General features: G+C 45.8%; 2 protein-coding genes across 2 annotated transcripts; both read left to right on the top strand.

The window, feature by feature from the left end:
* Positions 1–7,711: 7,711 nt before the first annotated feature.
* LOC145971929 (uncharacterized) lies at positions 7,712–9,185 on the top strand. Its single transcript, XM_083100030.1, has 2 exons — positions 7,712–8,358; positions 8,621–9,185. Exons 1-2 carry the CDS (start codon positions 7,712–7,714, stop codon positions 9,183–9,185), a joined length of 1,212 nt encoding a protein of 403 aa, XP_082956156.1.
* Positions 9,186–9,262: 77 nt separating this feature from the next.
* On the top strand, positions 9,263–10,254 carry LOC145971930 (uncharacterized). Its single transcript, XM_083100031.1, has 2 exons — positions 9,263–9,816; positions 10,020–10,254. Exons 1-2 carry the CDS (start codon positions 9,263–9,265, stop codon positions 10,252–10,254), a joined length of 789 nt encoding a protein of 262 aa, XP_082956157.1.
* The last annotated feature ends 4,163 nt before the right edge of the window (positions 10,255–14,417 follow it).

Genomic DNA, 14,417 nt, shown 5'->3' on the forward strand with positions numbered 1-14,417 from the left:
ATGTAACATGTAATGTAGTTTATATGTAAATATAAACAAAGTGTGCACGAAGTAAGACTACGCGTGCGAGGAGCATCCGAAAGAGTCGTGTCAGATGCGCAGCTTGCGAAAAAAATGTATAACAATGATAAGAATCAAACGTGTGCGTATATATTCAGAAAAAACATATATATTTAAAAAAATAAAATCCAAGCTTATATTTTAAATATATTGATATTTCAGCTTTTCATGGCTGCCATCTTCAATTTGCCATTTTGAATTTAAATTTTCATGGTAAATTTGGAATTAGCATCTCTAGAAACCTATAAAACTATCTTTATATGTGTTACGTCCAGCCGATTCCACGCTTCCTTCTTTCTGCGAAGGTGTGTCAATACTAATATATTTTTATCTCGGGCCTAATAATCCGCAAATATCCGTCATGAGAAAATTTAGAAAATATCTCTGACCAAACCCTATAACCTATTTCGGAATCTTTGAGGGATAGGAAATCGATGATACAAAATTTTATCACAAACACCTGAATAAATATCGCTAAAAAAGGATCAATAACGAAACATAAACTATCAAGAACCGACAATCTAATAAACTCACAAAATTCGGAACCTTAGACACCTGGACAAATTTTGTGAATCTGAATACAATCGAAGGATAAGATATGTACCTACGAAGGAACCGGCAAATCTAATAAATGATAGCCAGATAAATATCACAAAATTTGAAACCGTAATAATAAATTAACAAACACCTGAGCAAACTTTGTCGAAAGACAAAATATACAAAAGGTAACCAAACAGAGTATATAAAAAGGAAGCTCTCGAGGAAGATCACTACCAGTCGTAACAAGTCGATACTCCGTACAAGTTATATAAGTAATAAGTAGATATTTTGCACAAATTCGCTCCGAATAGTTCTCGCAAATTCTCGCCAAGTACTCAGCAAGTTCCCACATCCACGAGAACCTCACTACTATCTGCCTACTCATCATACTATATCAGTGAACCAAATAACTCTGAAGACCAGCTCTGTCAGCATAATTGAAAATATGGAAGCCCTTGAAAGTAACTGTGATGAAATAATGAAGGTCAATTTTAAGATTGACAGAGACACTTTTAGAAAAAACGTTTGATACAAAAGTTTCTTATTTTTTCATATACAATTCGAATCTGTAATAAAAAGTACCATGTTCCCCTAAAAAAATTCAACTTCTGATCAGGATGGCATATTTCCGGTCGGAATCAAAAGTTGAAAATATCACAATTTGATAGAGCGTACCCGATTTACTTAAAAATTGTTCGCGATTTTTGATAAGTCATTTATTTTCATTTTAAAAGGGGTGTACGGGTGGTCTGGGACACCTTTTTTTTTTTGGTGACTCGGGGGAAATGCTTTATGCATACCCTCACTCTCTCGGGGGAGAGGCGAGGGTTATGTGGGACTCCCGGTCATGCCAACGTTTGCAAATGACCGGTCTACCCACTAAAACCCCCGAGGTGGCCTTCCGCGGAGTGGAGGGGCAGGCGGGGACCCGGAACTCGCTGTTGCACTCCATCGGTATCCCCGGCTGTGGCTCCCCTCCGCGCATACGACCTGGCGACTTCGCCAGGTACTTGTCGCCGGGTCTCCTTCCCAGGAAGGGCGGTTGATACCCTCCCCTTCTTCCACTTTGTGGGCGAACGGGGCCACACCGTTGGCCCACCTTCCTCGGGGACCTACTTTGGCCGCTGAGAACCCCCGCTCACAGCGGCCAGATCCCGAGGGAGGGCCGCAACCGTCACCGTAGCGACAGATGCAGACTGACTCCAGGCTGGGGGGAAGTAAGCCCCCCCGTGCAAGTGGCACTTACTAGGGGAGCAAGCTCCCCCCGGCCTAACACAAAACGAATGCGGCATTGCCGCGATTACTAAGAGGGGCCATAGCCCCTCTTTCCTCACTCGGCCGCGCTGGGCGGCCGTGAGGAGGGAGACAAACCTGCCCTCCTCGCCATCCCGTGTGTGGTCTGGGACACCCTGTATATGTGTATATGTGTGTGTGTGTGTGTGTGTGTGTGTGTGTGTGTGTGTGTGTGTGTGTGTGTATATATATATATATATATATATTAGGTGCGCAACTAAGTTCTCGCTGTTTTTTTTATGAAAATGCAACTTTATTGTGAAAAAATGATTACAAATGAATCATTCAAAGTATTGCCCATCGCTAGCTACAACTTTTTCCCATCTTTCTGGCAGAGCTCGAATATCGTTACGGTAAAAGTGTTCATCTTTTGAGGCTATCCACGAATCAAGCCATTTTTTGATGTCTTCATATGAGCGGAACTGCTGATCAGCCAGACCATGTGCCATCGAACGGAACAAGTAATAATCGGACGGCGCAATATCTGGGGAATATGGCGGGTGGGGTAGGACTTCCCATTTGAGCGTTTCCAGGTAGGTTTTAACGGGTTTGGCAACGTGAGGCCGAGCGTTGTCATGCTGTAGAATCACTTTTTCGTGCCTCTGCTCGTATTGTGGCCGTTTTTCGCGCAGTGCTCGGCTCAATCGCATCAATTGAAGTCGATACCGTTCCCCAGTGATGGTTTCGTTCGGTTTCAACAGCTCATAATAAATAACACCGACCTGGTCCCACCAAATACACAGCATAACCTTCGCAGCGTGAATATTCGGCCAAGCCGACGACGTAGAAGCATGACCGGGCAGTCCCTATGACTTTCTTTTCTTTGGGTTGCTGTAATGAATCCATTTTTCATCACTCGTCACGATGCGATGAAGAAAACCCTTCCTTTTTTGCCGCTGGAGCAGTTGTTCACAGGCGAAAAAACGACGCTCAACGTCCCTTGGCTTCAAATCATAAGGAACCCAAGTTTCTTGCTTTTGAATCATTCCCAACGCATGCAATCGCTTGGAAATGGCTTGGCGGGTAACTCCTAATGCTAATGAAAGCTCTTGTTGCGTTTGGCATGGATCCTCATCGAGCAATGCCTCCAATTCAGCGTCTTCGAAGATTTTTGGCCTTCCTTCACGCGGACGGTCGTCAACATCGAAATCACCGTCTTTGAAGCGACGGAACCAATCACGGCACGTTGTTTCACTTAGAGCAGCATCTCCGTAAACTTTGTGGAGCTCTCGATGCGCTTCAGCCGCCGTTTTCTTCGAATGAAAGAAGAAAATCAACACTTCCCGCAAATGACGATTATTTAGCACAAAATCAGACATTTTCACACAACCAAAAGTATATGACGCCAAAACAAAATCACTACTGTGTCAAAACGGTTTGTTTACCATATGTCTAAGCTTGGTTCATGACGTTTTGGATATGTCGAAATCGACCAACACTTATTGGTGGCGCAATCTATTGACAAACAGCGGGAACTTAGTTGCGCACCTAATATATATATATATATATATATATATATATATATATATATATAATGAATATTTTACTAGATATTTTATGGTTTATGTAAAATTAAGAAATTATTTCAAGCCTCATAACTCGAAAAGTACTCAATGAAGAAATACTTCATTATAGTGTTTTGAAAAGCTCTCGAGATAAGCTATAAGAATATGCAAAAGCATATAGGGTGTCGCAAAAATGCGTATTTTTCGAAATATTAAGGGGTTTCCACACTTTTAGTAAACCCTGTATATATATATATATATATATATATATATATATATAAATACTTTCGATGTTTTAAAAATTATTCTTAAATTTTCAAAAAGAAAATGTAATATTTTTTAAATGAAACTACACAAAAAATTGCTAATGTGCATGGACTCGAACTTGAGTTCAGGATGATAGACTGAACATCTTGCACCTCGCCATTATACGTGTTACTCATTTACGATTTTATATTACTAATATTTTTATGTGCCAGTAAGTTTATATATCGATATAATTGAAAAATTATTGATTTATAAAATTATGGTTATGGTTGCTAAAAAATAATATCAAATAAAGATTAACATCACGCTACCATTAACTCGCTACTATTAACATGGGTCCATATTCTGAATCCTCTTTTATCGATAAAAGTACCTCTAAAAGTGGCTTATAGCCAATCAGAAGGCTCATAAGCCACTTTTAGAGGCATTTTTATCGATAAAAGAAGATTCAGAATATGAATCATGATGTACGAAGTATCGATAATGTGAGAAAGTAATGAATTACCAGTCTAATAGACACCCGTATCTTACATATTATATATTTATTCACCCTATTCTCTATAATTCTACTGTTATTATTCATCAACATATAATCGTATATATAATTTTAACTATAATTTAAACATAAATATACACATATGTATATATGCAAATATAAAATTCACAAAAAGTGGACGCCCGTTAGTTTTGTTGCTTTACACTGCTTTCTTCCACGAGAGGCCAGAAAGCATTTTCAGGCCATATCTCGGCCGTAAAACGATATGCTAGAGGAACAAGGATAGCATGATTGTCGATCCTTTTCTCTCTTTCGTCTCTACGATGTGTCCGCGCGAGCAATGCAATGGTGTTTGTACGTATACACCTCTACATAGAAACCGGGAATTTATTTCTCAGATTGGTAACCCTGAAACCGGAATTTTGCATTGTCACCGCGTGATCTCCAATATCAATTCGGAGTTTGCCCGTCACTCTAGCCGACTCTTAATGTTAGACTGTTGTTCTTTAATCCGTGTGGCCAACCATCTGCTTATCTGCCCCACATAAGACGCATCGCAGTCCATGCAGTTGATTTTATACACCACATTCGAATGGCCCAATTTTTCTAAAGGATCTTTATACATCTTGATGAAAGAATTTAATTTATTATTGACCGTAAAACCTAATTTTTTGTCGCAATTTTTGACTGTTAAAAGAAACTTTTTGGGAATACCTTTAATAAAAGGTACAACAAAAAAATTTTGAGGTTGAAGATTAGGAGGAGGTTGTGTAGGAAGTGAAATAATAGTATGCTGGCTAGAAATGAGAAATTTTAATATACGTGAAATTATATTAAAAATAAATTGAATAGGATAATCGTTCTCTCTCTACCAGTCTTAATAACAAAATTAAAATTACTCTCGTGAAAGTGAGGGTGGGTGTTCGAAAAACCTAAAAATCATCCCGGTTAAAAAATTCGCGTAGGCAAGAATCAGTATTTAATAATATTCTCTAATTCGAATTTAACATCGAGAATCTTCTCGAGTTTTCGATTGGCAATCAGCTGATCGAAAAAAGATCGCGCGCATGTCAACCACAAAATGTATACGTTAGACCTCATCGACGGCCAATTACACACGGCGCCCTGAGGTCACCGCCAAAATATTAAACTCATTGGCACGTCGCAAAGGGCCTCAAAATCAGCTCGCTATATAATGGGCGCCGCACTTGATCGCCCCGCAGTCTCGCAATTTTTGCTCGCACCGCTTCGCTAAAACCGCTTGAGTATCTGTAATAAGGCAGATCAATTAGTCTTCCGTTTTTTTGTACAGTATTATATATTTTCTTAACTTATAAGTGTGGTGTCTAAAATAAAAATTAAAAAATACAAAAACATTACGTGTCGTGTGGAGTCTTTCTAAGCAACTTTCTGTGATCGTCTTCGTCGCGCTCTTTAAAAACTTGCGCTGTCGCGACAATCCGCGTTCACCTGCGAACATTTCTGGTCCTTCGAGCCGGAGCATTTATCCGCATCCGCAGTATCGTGGGTGAAAATCTCAAGTGGTGTGAAGTGCATCCTCCTAGACAGACAAACAATTTGTAAAAATGAGTGCCAAACTGAAGGCGCTATTGGAGGCTCAGAGTGACATCCACGGTCGCATGTCTCCCTCCGTGGACAACCTAAGGAAGATGGGCGTCACCAACATCACCCTCGGCGTCATACAAGCTCGTCTCACCATCCTCGACAATCCATGGGGAAAGATCGAGGCTCAGCACGAGCTCATTCGAGCGGCCCTGAAAGAGAGGTACCATGAAAGTGAGTACGCTAAATCAGATTGCCGCGGAGTCGATTTACGTGACACAGCGAAGTTACGTTGTCAGAGTACGCCGACAGACTAAAAACCGAGTCGTCCATCGCGTCAAAATCCGAGCCAATCCAGGACCACGCTCTTAAAAATCTCGTTGCTGCGCATCAAACTCTAACTGTTCTCGGGCGTGTACGGAGATTGGCCAGCGTTCCGCGATCTCTTCTCGTCGATCATCGGTGACAATCCATCGATCTCCGACGTCGAGAAGTTGCACTACCTCCGTTTCTGCCTACAAGATCCTGCAGAAAAATTAATCTGTCTGTTACCGATAATCGGAAGCAATTTCGAGCGGGCATGGACAATATTCAGCAGGCACTATGAGAACAAACGGGAACTTATCGGCTCTAATTTCGCTGCATTTACCGCCGTACCGAAGATGAAAGCCGAGACCGCTGAGGAGTTGAATCGCATCTTCAACGCAACCACGACCGCCGTTAACGCGCAGGAGAGCATCGACAGGCCCATCGCCTCCCACGGGATGGACCTCTTCAACTGCTTAGTCGTCAAGCTTTTCGATCCGCAAACTCGGCTCGAATGGGAATCCTCGACGTGTGATTCCGTCGATCCACCAAGTCATGCTGCCCTGATGGATTTCATATCAAAGCGGATTCTTATCTTAAACGCCGCGAAGCCGAAATCCGTCGCGAAATCCTCCCGTTCGGCGAAGTCGCACTTCGTCAAGAACACTTCCGACTCCTCGATGTGCGCTGTGTGCAAGGGGAAGCACTCCCTCATGCAATGCACGGAGTTCAAAGCGAGCGAGAGAAAAACCATCGTAGAAGCAAACAGACTCTGTTACAATTGTCTCGGCAATCACTCGATGGCGAAGTGCCAGTTGGTCAAAACTTGCTTTACGTGCAAATCACGATACCACACACTGCTTCACGACGCGTACACACAATCCGATGGAGCGAACTCTCTATCAACCACGCGACCGCGGGGACGTCGGACCGCAAGACGATCCTCCTCGCCACCGCACGCATCATAATCACAGATAACCTGGGGAATCAGATAACTTCAAGCCGTCCGTGCGCTCATCGACCAGAGATCAGAAGTCTCCCTAGTTTCTGAGGCTCTGGCGCAACGCCTGCGCCTGCCGCGAATCCGCTCCTCGATGTCAGTCGCCGGGATTGGAGGAGCATCCGGAGCCACTCGCGGAAAAATATTGTTGAGCCTCTCCTCTGGGGTGACAGGAGCAACACTTCCTGTGGTAGCGTACGTCCTTCCGCGCCTCTCGTCGTACTAGGGACCCATCATGCGGAGCAACAACATCTGGCCGCACATACGCGGCCTTTCCCTGGCGGATCCGCAGTATCTCGATCGAGATCCAATCGACTTACTGTTCGGCGCCGACGTGTACTCCGCCATTCTCCAGGATGGTCTCTGCAAAGGACGCAAAGACGAGCCCATCGCTCAACGGACCTCGCTCAGATGGATCCTTTCAGGAGGTCACAGGACTACGCTCCAGAGCAACCACAATGCGCACCAATGTTCCACCAATGTCGACCACGAGCTGAACGAACTGGTGCAGCGGTTCTGGGAGCAGGAAAAGGAACCCTCCGCTCCTGTCGCTCTCACTCCAGACGAAGAGAAGAGTGAGGAACTCTTCACCCGCACTCACAGCCGGTAAGACTGCCATTCGCCGGACCGCCTCCGTCTCTCGCCGAGACCCGCAAGGCGGCTGAGCGCCTGCTGGTTTCAATGGAGCGCCGCTGTGCCCAGGACGCGCAGTTCGGCGATCTGTACCGTTCCTTTATGCAGGACTACGAAACCCTGCAACATATGGAGAAAATCAGCTCACCGCCGAAAGAAGACACCGCATTGTGCTACTTATCGCACCATGGAGTGCTGCGGGAAACTAGCACTACAACTAAACTTCGAGTCGTGTTCAACGGGTCGCAACGCACGAAGTCCGGCACCTCGCTGAACTCGCAGCTGCTCGTTGGAGCCAACCTCCTGCCAGCTCTCGCCGACGTCCTCTTACGCTGGCGCTGGCACCGCTACGTGCTCGTGATGGACATCGAGAAGATGTATCATCAGATCCTCGTTAACCCGGAGGACCGCGATCTCCAACGGATTTTCTGGCGGCACAATACCGCCGACGAAATCCGCGAATACCGCCTGAAGACCGTAATGTACGGCCTAGCGTGCGCGTCATTCTTGGCAATCCGGACCCTCCGCCAGCTCGCCGACGACGAAGGTTCTCGATTCCAGCGTGGAGCTGTCACGCTGCGCCACGATACTTACATGGATGACGTCATGACCGGAGCAAGTACCTGGCCGGAGGCCACCTCGCTGCAGAGGGAACTGCGTAGTCTGTGCACGGCGGGCGGATTTCCGCTGAGGAAGTGAACTGCCAATGACCACGATATTCTGGCTGGAGTACCACAGGAACACCAACTCACTCGATCACCCCCCTCGTGGTTGCACGAGAGTCACTCAACACTGGAATTGCACTGGCACCCGGCAGGCGATCACCTCACTTACACTATACAGGCCCGGCAAGTCACTGACTTCACTAAAAGACGCGTCCTCTCGGAGACTGCGCACCTGTTCGATCCACTGGGTTGGCTCACTCCAATCACCATGCGGGCCAAAATTCTAATTCAGTCCGCTTGAGGAAAGTGGATTGGAACATTCCTCTTCCGACAGCGGACGCCCAATTGTGAAGAAACCTTCTCTCCGAGCTCCCGCTCCTGAACGAGGTAAGGGTCTCTCGCTGGTTAAGCAGCGATGGGCCGAACACGCAAATCGAGCTACACGAATTCGCCGACGCTTCAGATCGAGGATACGCCGCGATCCTATACCTTCGCTCCACGATAAATGGACACATCACGCTGGATCCGCACTTCACCTATTGACGGCCAAGGGCAAGGTCGCTCCGATGAAGCCTGTATCATTGCCGCAACTCGAATTGTGCGCTGCCACTCTCTTGACAAATCTTGCTGTTCACACACGCACTTTGCTGAATTTGTCCACAGCAACAACATATCTTTGGTCTGACTCCAAGGTCACACTGCATTGGATCCAGGGACACGCCTCCCGTTGGAAGACGTACGTGATTAATCAGGTGTCGCCATCCAGCAGCACCTTCCAAAGGTTCAATGGAGGCACGTGCCCGGGCGGAAGAATCCAGCTGACTGTGCCTCTCGAGGAATCCTGCCGAGCGAGCTGAACGACCATCCACTGTGGTGGACGGGACCTGCCTGGCTTCTTCAAGGCGAATCTTCCTGGTCAAGTAACGGCTGCAACATGACCGACGCAGAACTGCCCGAGCAACGAAACGTCGGCTCATTCAATATCATCAGCCGAGTGGTCATCGAGCCTGAGATTCTCCTCCGTTTCTCCTCGCTGCACCGGCTCTTGAGAGTCACAGCTTGGTGTTTTCATTGGCGACACAAAACCACGCCATCAAGGACGCATCACTCCACCGACACCGCACCAACACTTGAGCCACACGAGATAGACGCAGCATTGATCCGCTGGATTCGCACGGCACAAGCACTACACTACCGCACCGAGATTTCGTCGCTGAGCAAGGATCGCGCCGTGCCACCACGCAGTCCGCTCATCGGACTATGTCCATTCATGGACGACAGCGGCGTGATGAGACTCGGGGGACGACTCAAACACGCAATCCTCTCGCAGGACGAACGACATCCCATGATCGTTCCGCCGGAGTTTTGGATGGCTCATCTCCTGGTGGACTCCTGCCACCGTCGGACACTGCACGGAGGGGTGCAACTCACCCTCGGATTACTTCACCACCGATTTTGGATTCCGCGAGGCCGAGCCATAGTTAAAAGGTCGATCCATCGATCACGTGCACACAATGGCGAGCCGCAACACCACAACCACTGATGGGCAACCTTCCTCAGGAACGGGTGACGCCTGCCCGCCCATTCTAGCGCACTAGTGTTGACTACGCTGGCCCGATTCTCATCCGGACCAGCAAGGGGCGAGGCCACCGAGCGCATAAAGGTTTCATCGTTGTTTTTGTCTGTCTTAGCTGCAAAGCTGTCCATCTAGAGGTAGCATCAGACTACACGGCTGAGGCGTTCCTGGCTGCCTTCCGTCGCTTCGTTTCCCGATGTCACGAGGTGTTCTCGGACTGCGGCACCAACTTCGTTGGAGCGAGCCAGGAACTTCGAGAGATGTTCCGCGCTTCCACTTGCGACGGCCGTCGCATCGCTCAAGCGGCAGCCTCTGACGCACAGTGGGCCAAATCCCGAAAAGCTGGCTAAAACATCAAATAAAGTTAGATTGGAACAAAAATTGATATACAAGTATTTTCGTCGTTGAGAGAGAGAGAGAGAGAGATTACAAATTTGAAATCAAAATTACTGTAAACAAAATGGCGGATCTAATATGGTAGGCGATTTTGTGAAAAATGTTAGATTTTTATAAATATCACGATATACGGAGATTTTTGAAGTCGCTGATTAAAATAAACTCTGATGAATACTCTGATGAAGGAATTTTTTTATTATAAAAAAATTTGACTTGTAAATATTACTTCCATCACACTTTTGAAGCGTCCAATTGTCCTATAGAGCATAATCTCATTTGAGTAGCATATACCAACTCATCCGAAGTTAATGCACGGACTTTTTCGGTCTTCCTTCGTTTCGTTGTGTTACTACAAGATATAAATTCTATAGAAGGGCTACCGCCTTTATTGATCAGTGTCTTTTGAAAAGCAGGTACTGGAAAGTATACGGACGCATTAAGCTATTCCTCGTGTCTTTGGTAAAAGACCTTCTCCGTTCTATTGGCATTTTGCCACATATTTCTCATTTTATAAAATAACTTTGAGAAAGACGCTTTCATATCAGTAGGGGAGCTATGTTGGTTCTAACTCAATTAATTCTAAAAATAGATTTCCCCAGTGGGGAACCGCGCATGCGCCGCGCGGGGGGAATATCTCTCTATCCACAACGTTGGTAATAAAAATGCAGTCGCGCGGGGGGGGATTTCTCTCTATCCACTAGGTTGGTAATGCTCGCGCCGTCCGGACGCAACCCGTCCAACAGCGCGGCTCTCTCGCTCGCGCCGCCCGGACGCAACCCGTCCAACATCTCTCGCTCGCGCCGCCCGGACGCAACCCGTCCAACAACGTCGTGGTTGCCGCCTAAGAAAAAAAGTGAAATTTTACGTAGCCGGCGGGTACGGGCGAACGGTTCGCGCGAGAGGACGGGCGCGCGGCTAAGGGTGGGGCGAGGGGCGAGCCGCCGCCGGTTCGTTAGCGCGTGCGAGAGAGACCTCTGTAAGAGGAAGGGAGAGAGAGAGACGGAAGCTGATAACAATACGGCGTATCTATTCGACGATGAGTGTATCTTTTAGGTCTTGGATACGAATCGCGCGTATTATATTTTTTTACGCGCGTCGAGAGCGGGAGAGAGATGGAAGCGGGCGATAATAATACGAGAAGAGTGACGAATTTCGAGTAAAATATTTTTTTATTATTTTATTAGATCAATGCTCGCTTTATCCTTCGGTTTCTTAGCTGTTTAGTACGGTTCTTGAAAAAAAGTGCGGATCGCTAATTCGCATAGCGTGTTTGTCAATTTTGATAATAAGTATATTTCAGGTCTTAAATACGAATCGTGCGTATAATAATATGTACGAGTGTCAGCCTCCCGGAGCCTTTACGTGCAATCGTAACCGTCTCAACAGTTCTTCCTCTCGTAGTCTTCTTCGTTCCACGAGTTCCGCTATTATTCTTCTTTCCTCTTCTTCCTCTCTCCTTCGTCTCTCCTCGTATTGAATGTTCTCTATTTCTAATATTTCCTCGTACAGATCTCGCATCTCGAAGAGGCCTCGTAGATTGAAGATGTCGTGGTACTTCCATCCGTTTATCTCGTTGTCTCGGCGGCTTTCCGGAGTGTTGCCCCATTCCTCCTCGAGATCGTGTCGCGCGTTCCATCGCTCCACTCGTATCTCGCGCCGATGTTCGATATTCACGAATTTTGGAATTTCAACGTCGACGGAGGACTTTAAAAAAATGATATATATTATATACGCGCGTATATTTTTTTTCATACAAAAAAAACATTATTTACCTTCCAGAAGAACATCACTTTTGCTACGATGCAAAACAATAGATTTACGAAGTCTTTCTTCCATAGAGAGTAGAGATTATTGTTAATGTTATCCATTTCGGTTTGTTATACGAAACGTACGTTCTTTCTCTCTCGAATAAAACTGGAGAACGATTTAATCGCAGGATTAATATATATCCTCCTGAAAGCATCGCGCATTAACGCATTAGCGCGGTTAGATTAAAGGGAGAGCGATAAGCGGTCGCGAACGGATTTCCGCTCCGTATTTCCTCGTTTTAATCTAAGCGGTATTCGTTTCCCATTTATGAATGAATGAATGAAAACTCGATGTATCGGGAGAATATGTCGCGCGTAGAGGTGTTCGTCTTTAAGGAGGAGGAGAGATGATGAATTTCGTGTTAAATATTTTTTATTATTTATTCGATTAACGTTACATGTGTATGTGTGAGTACATAAGTCGTCAATGGGATTGCGTTAGCGGCGTATGTTTTTTTCATTCGAATTTATATGCGCGGATACATAAATTGTCGATAACGATATATATCTTTTTTTGTTACGAGAATTTTTTACAAACTGTAGTAGAGTCCGAAAAGGAGAGCGTGTAACTCGCAATCGATTAAATCGTTCGCGTCGAAGTGTTCGTGTTGACGAATTCCTTCCGGAATATCATTCGGGTGATCGATTTGCGTCGCGATATCGATGAAATTCGATAGTTTGTTGTCGACGGTTTCGAGCACGCCGGTTAGCGTCGCGACGATGCGATTCACGCATAATTCGAGATCGAACAGCGCTTTTACCGTGGCTTGCGACATGGATATGCGATTCTTTCCCGATTCGAATCGTAGTGTCTTGAGGTTGTTTATCTTGCCGAATCGAATCGTCGCGGTTCCGATTATCGCAAACGTTGGAGCATGCGGATCTTCGGAGTCGTTCTCGAAGTACCGTAGTATACCGTTGCGTAGAGCGAGCAGATCTCTCCACATATCTGCCGTCAACGAGATCTCTTTTCCGTGACAGTCTCCTAGAGCGATATCGACGTATGATTCTCGCTTTACGACGATAGCGATGTCGATGTACTTGTAAGACGTTTTAGTCAGCGCGTATCGTCTTCCTAATATGCGAATCGGATGTTTCGCGAAATTGATCTCGCGTTTAAACATCCAATTTCTCATCCATCTGTTGAAAAAAATGAGGAAAAAAATTAGAGAGAGATAATCGAAAACGTTCCCGCGAGATAATTCGCGAGGTGTACACTTACTCGTTTTCGGTGTACAATTTGGCTTTTTTTTCCGCGGGCGGAGTGTCGCAGCGGTCCTGGGTATCGTCCTCGTCTCGACGCAAAGGCGCGACGAAGGGATTGGACATTGCTGCTGATGTCGTCGTCGTCGTCGTTTGCGGCGCCGATTGATTTTGATCCCCGAGGATTCGACGATATTCCTGTCCGATTCCCGCGAATATGATCGGTCTCGCGAAGGATTCGATGCTCGTTGGAAACACCTCGACGTTGAGAGATGCGCGTTAATCTCGAGCACTGCGAAAAATGTTGCTCGTCGCGATCGAGATGCGCCTTATATACTCATTGTTTTTTTTTCGATTAACGGAAGTGCGGTTTGGAAACGATGCGTTAAATATAACAATTTTCAATTTCTAGGCTGATGCGCATTCCAGACGAGGAAGCGGTTTAGAACGACGCGAAAGATATAATAATCTTAAAAACATTAAGTGTTAAAGTTTCCCGCATAATTGTCGTTGTAGTCATCATTATCGTCGTCGTCGTTATCATTATTGTCATCATTATCATCATTCTCCGGTCTGTTGACGGATACGTATTTTAGACGATATATCTTGGAAACGAGTTCCTGTAATTGATTTAGAATGCCTTCAGCGGGACATTTTATTCCGAGTATATTGAGATCGAAAGGACCGGCTGAGGTTATCGCGTCGATGAATTCGTTGTACGCGTAATAATCGTGTTTTTTGAGGAAATAGAGATTACCGTCAATGTGACGAAAAGCCGCCGTTATCGTGGACGGTATCCCGGAAAACGTATCCCATAGAGAGCCGTGTCTCATAATTGTCGTCGCGCAATCGTTCATCTCGGCTATCTTATCGTCGTTATATATAACGTAACTGCGCCCCGCGTGTGTGTTTATCGCAGCGTTTATTTTAGCCTCGTGCGGAAATCCGATGTGCTCGATAGATCTCGGCCATCCTATTTTGAGTTGAAAATTCGAATCGGTGAGATAAACAGAGCCGTTCGCGAATATCACGATGTCTCCCGAGGGTTTCTGATACACGGTTGATATACGTGCGATATCGCGAGGGAAAAATTTAAAATAGTCGGC

Source organism: Camponotus vicinus, unplaced genomic scaffold, assembly GCF_025532165.1.
Source record: "Camponotus vicinus isolate PSW18456_S1 unplaced genomic scaffold, iyCamVici1.0 SCAF_5, whole genome shotgun sequence".
Classification (NCBI taxonomy): Eukaryota; Metazoa; Arthropoda; class Insecta; order Hymenoptera; family Formicidae; genus Camponotus; species Camponotus vicinus.

Excerpts from the sequence above, each read along its gene's own strand:
- LOC145971929 (XM_083100030.1), top strand. The coding sequence starts at position 7,712 with ATGGAGCGCCGCTGTGCCCAGGACGCGCAGTTCGGCGATCTGTACCGT. Across the intron at positions 8,359-8,620 it reads GGCGGATTTCCGCTGAGGAA|TCCGCTTGAGGAAAGTGGAT; the intron begins GTGAACTGCCAA and ends ATTCTAATTCAG.
- LOC145971930 (XM_083100031.1), top strand. The coding sequence starts at position 9,263 with ATGACCGACGCAGAACTGCCCGAGCAACGAAACGTCGGCTCATTCAAT. Across the intron at positions 9,817-10,019 it reads GGCCGAGCCATAGTTAAAAG|CTGCAAAGCTGTCCATCTAG; the intron begins GTCGATCCATCG and ends TGTCTGTCTTAG.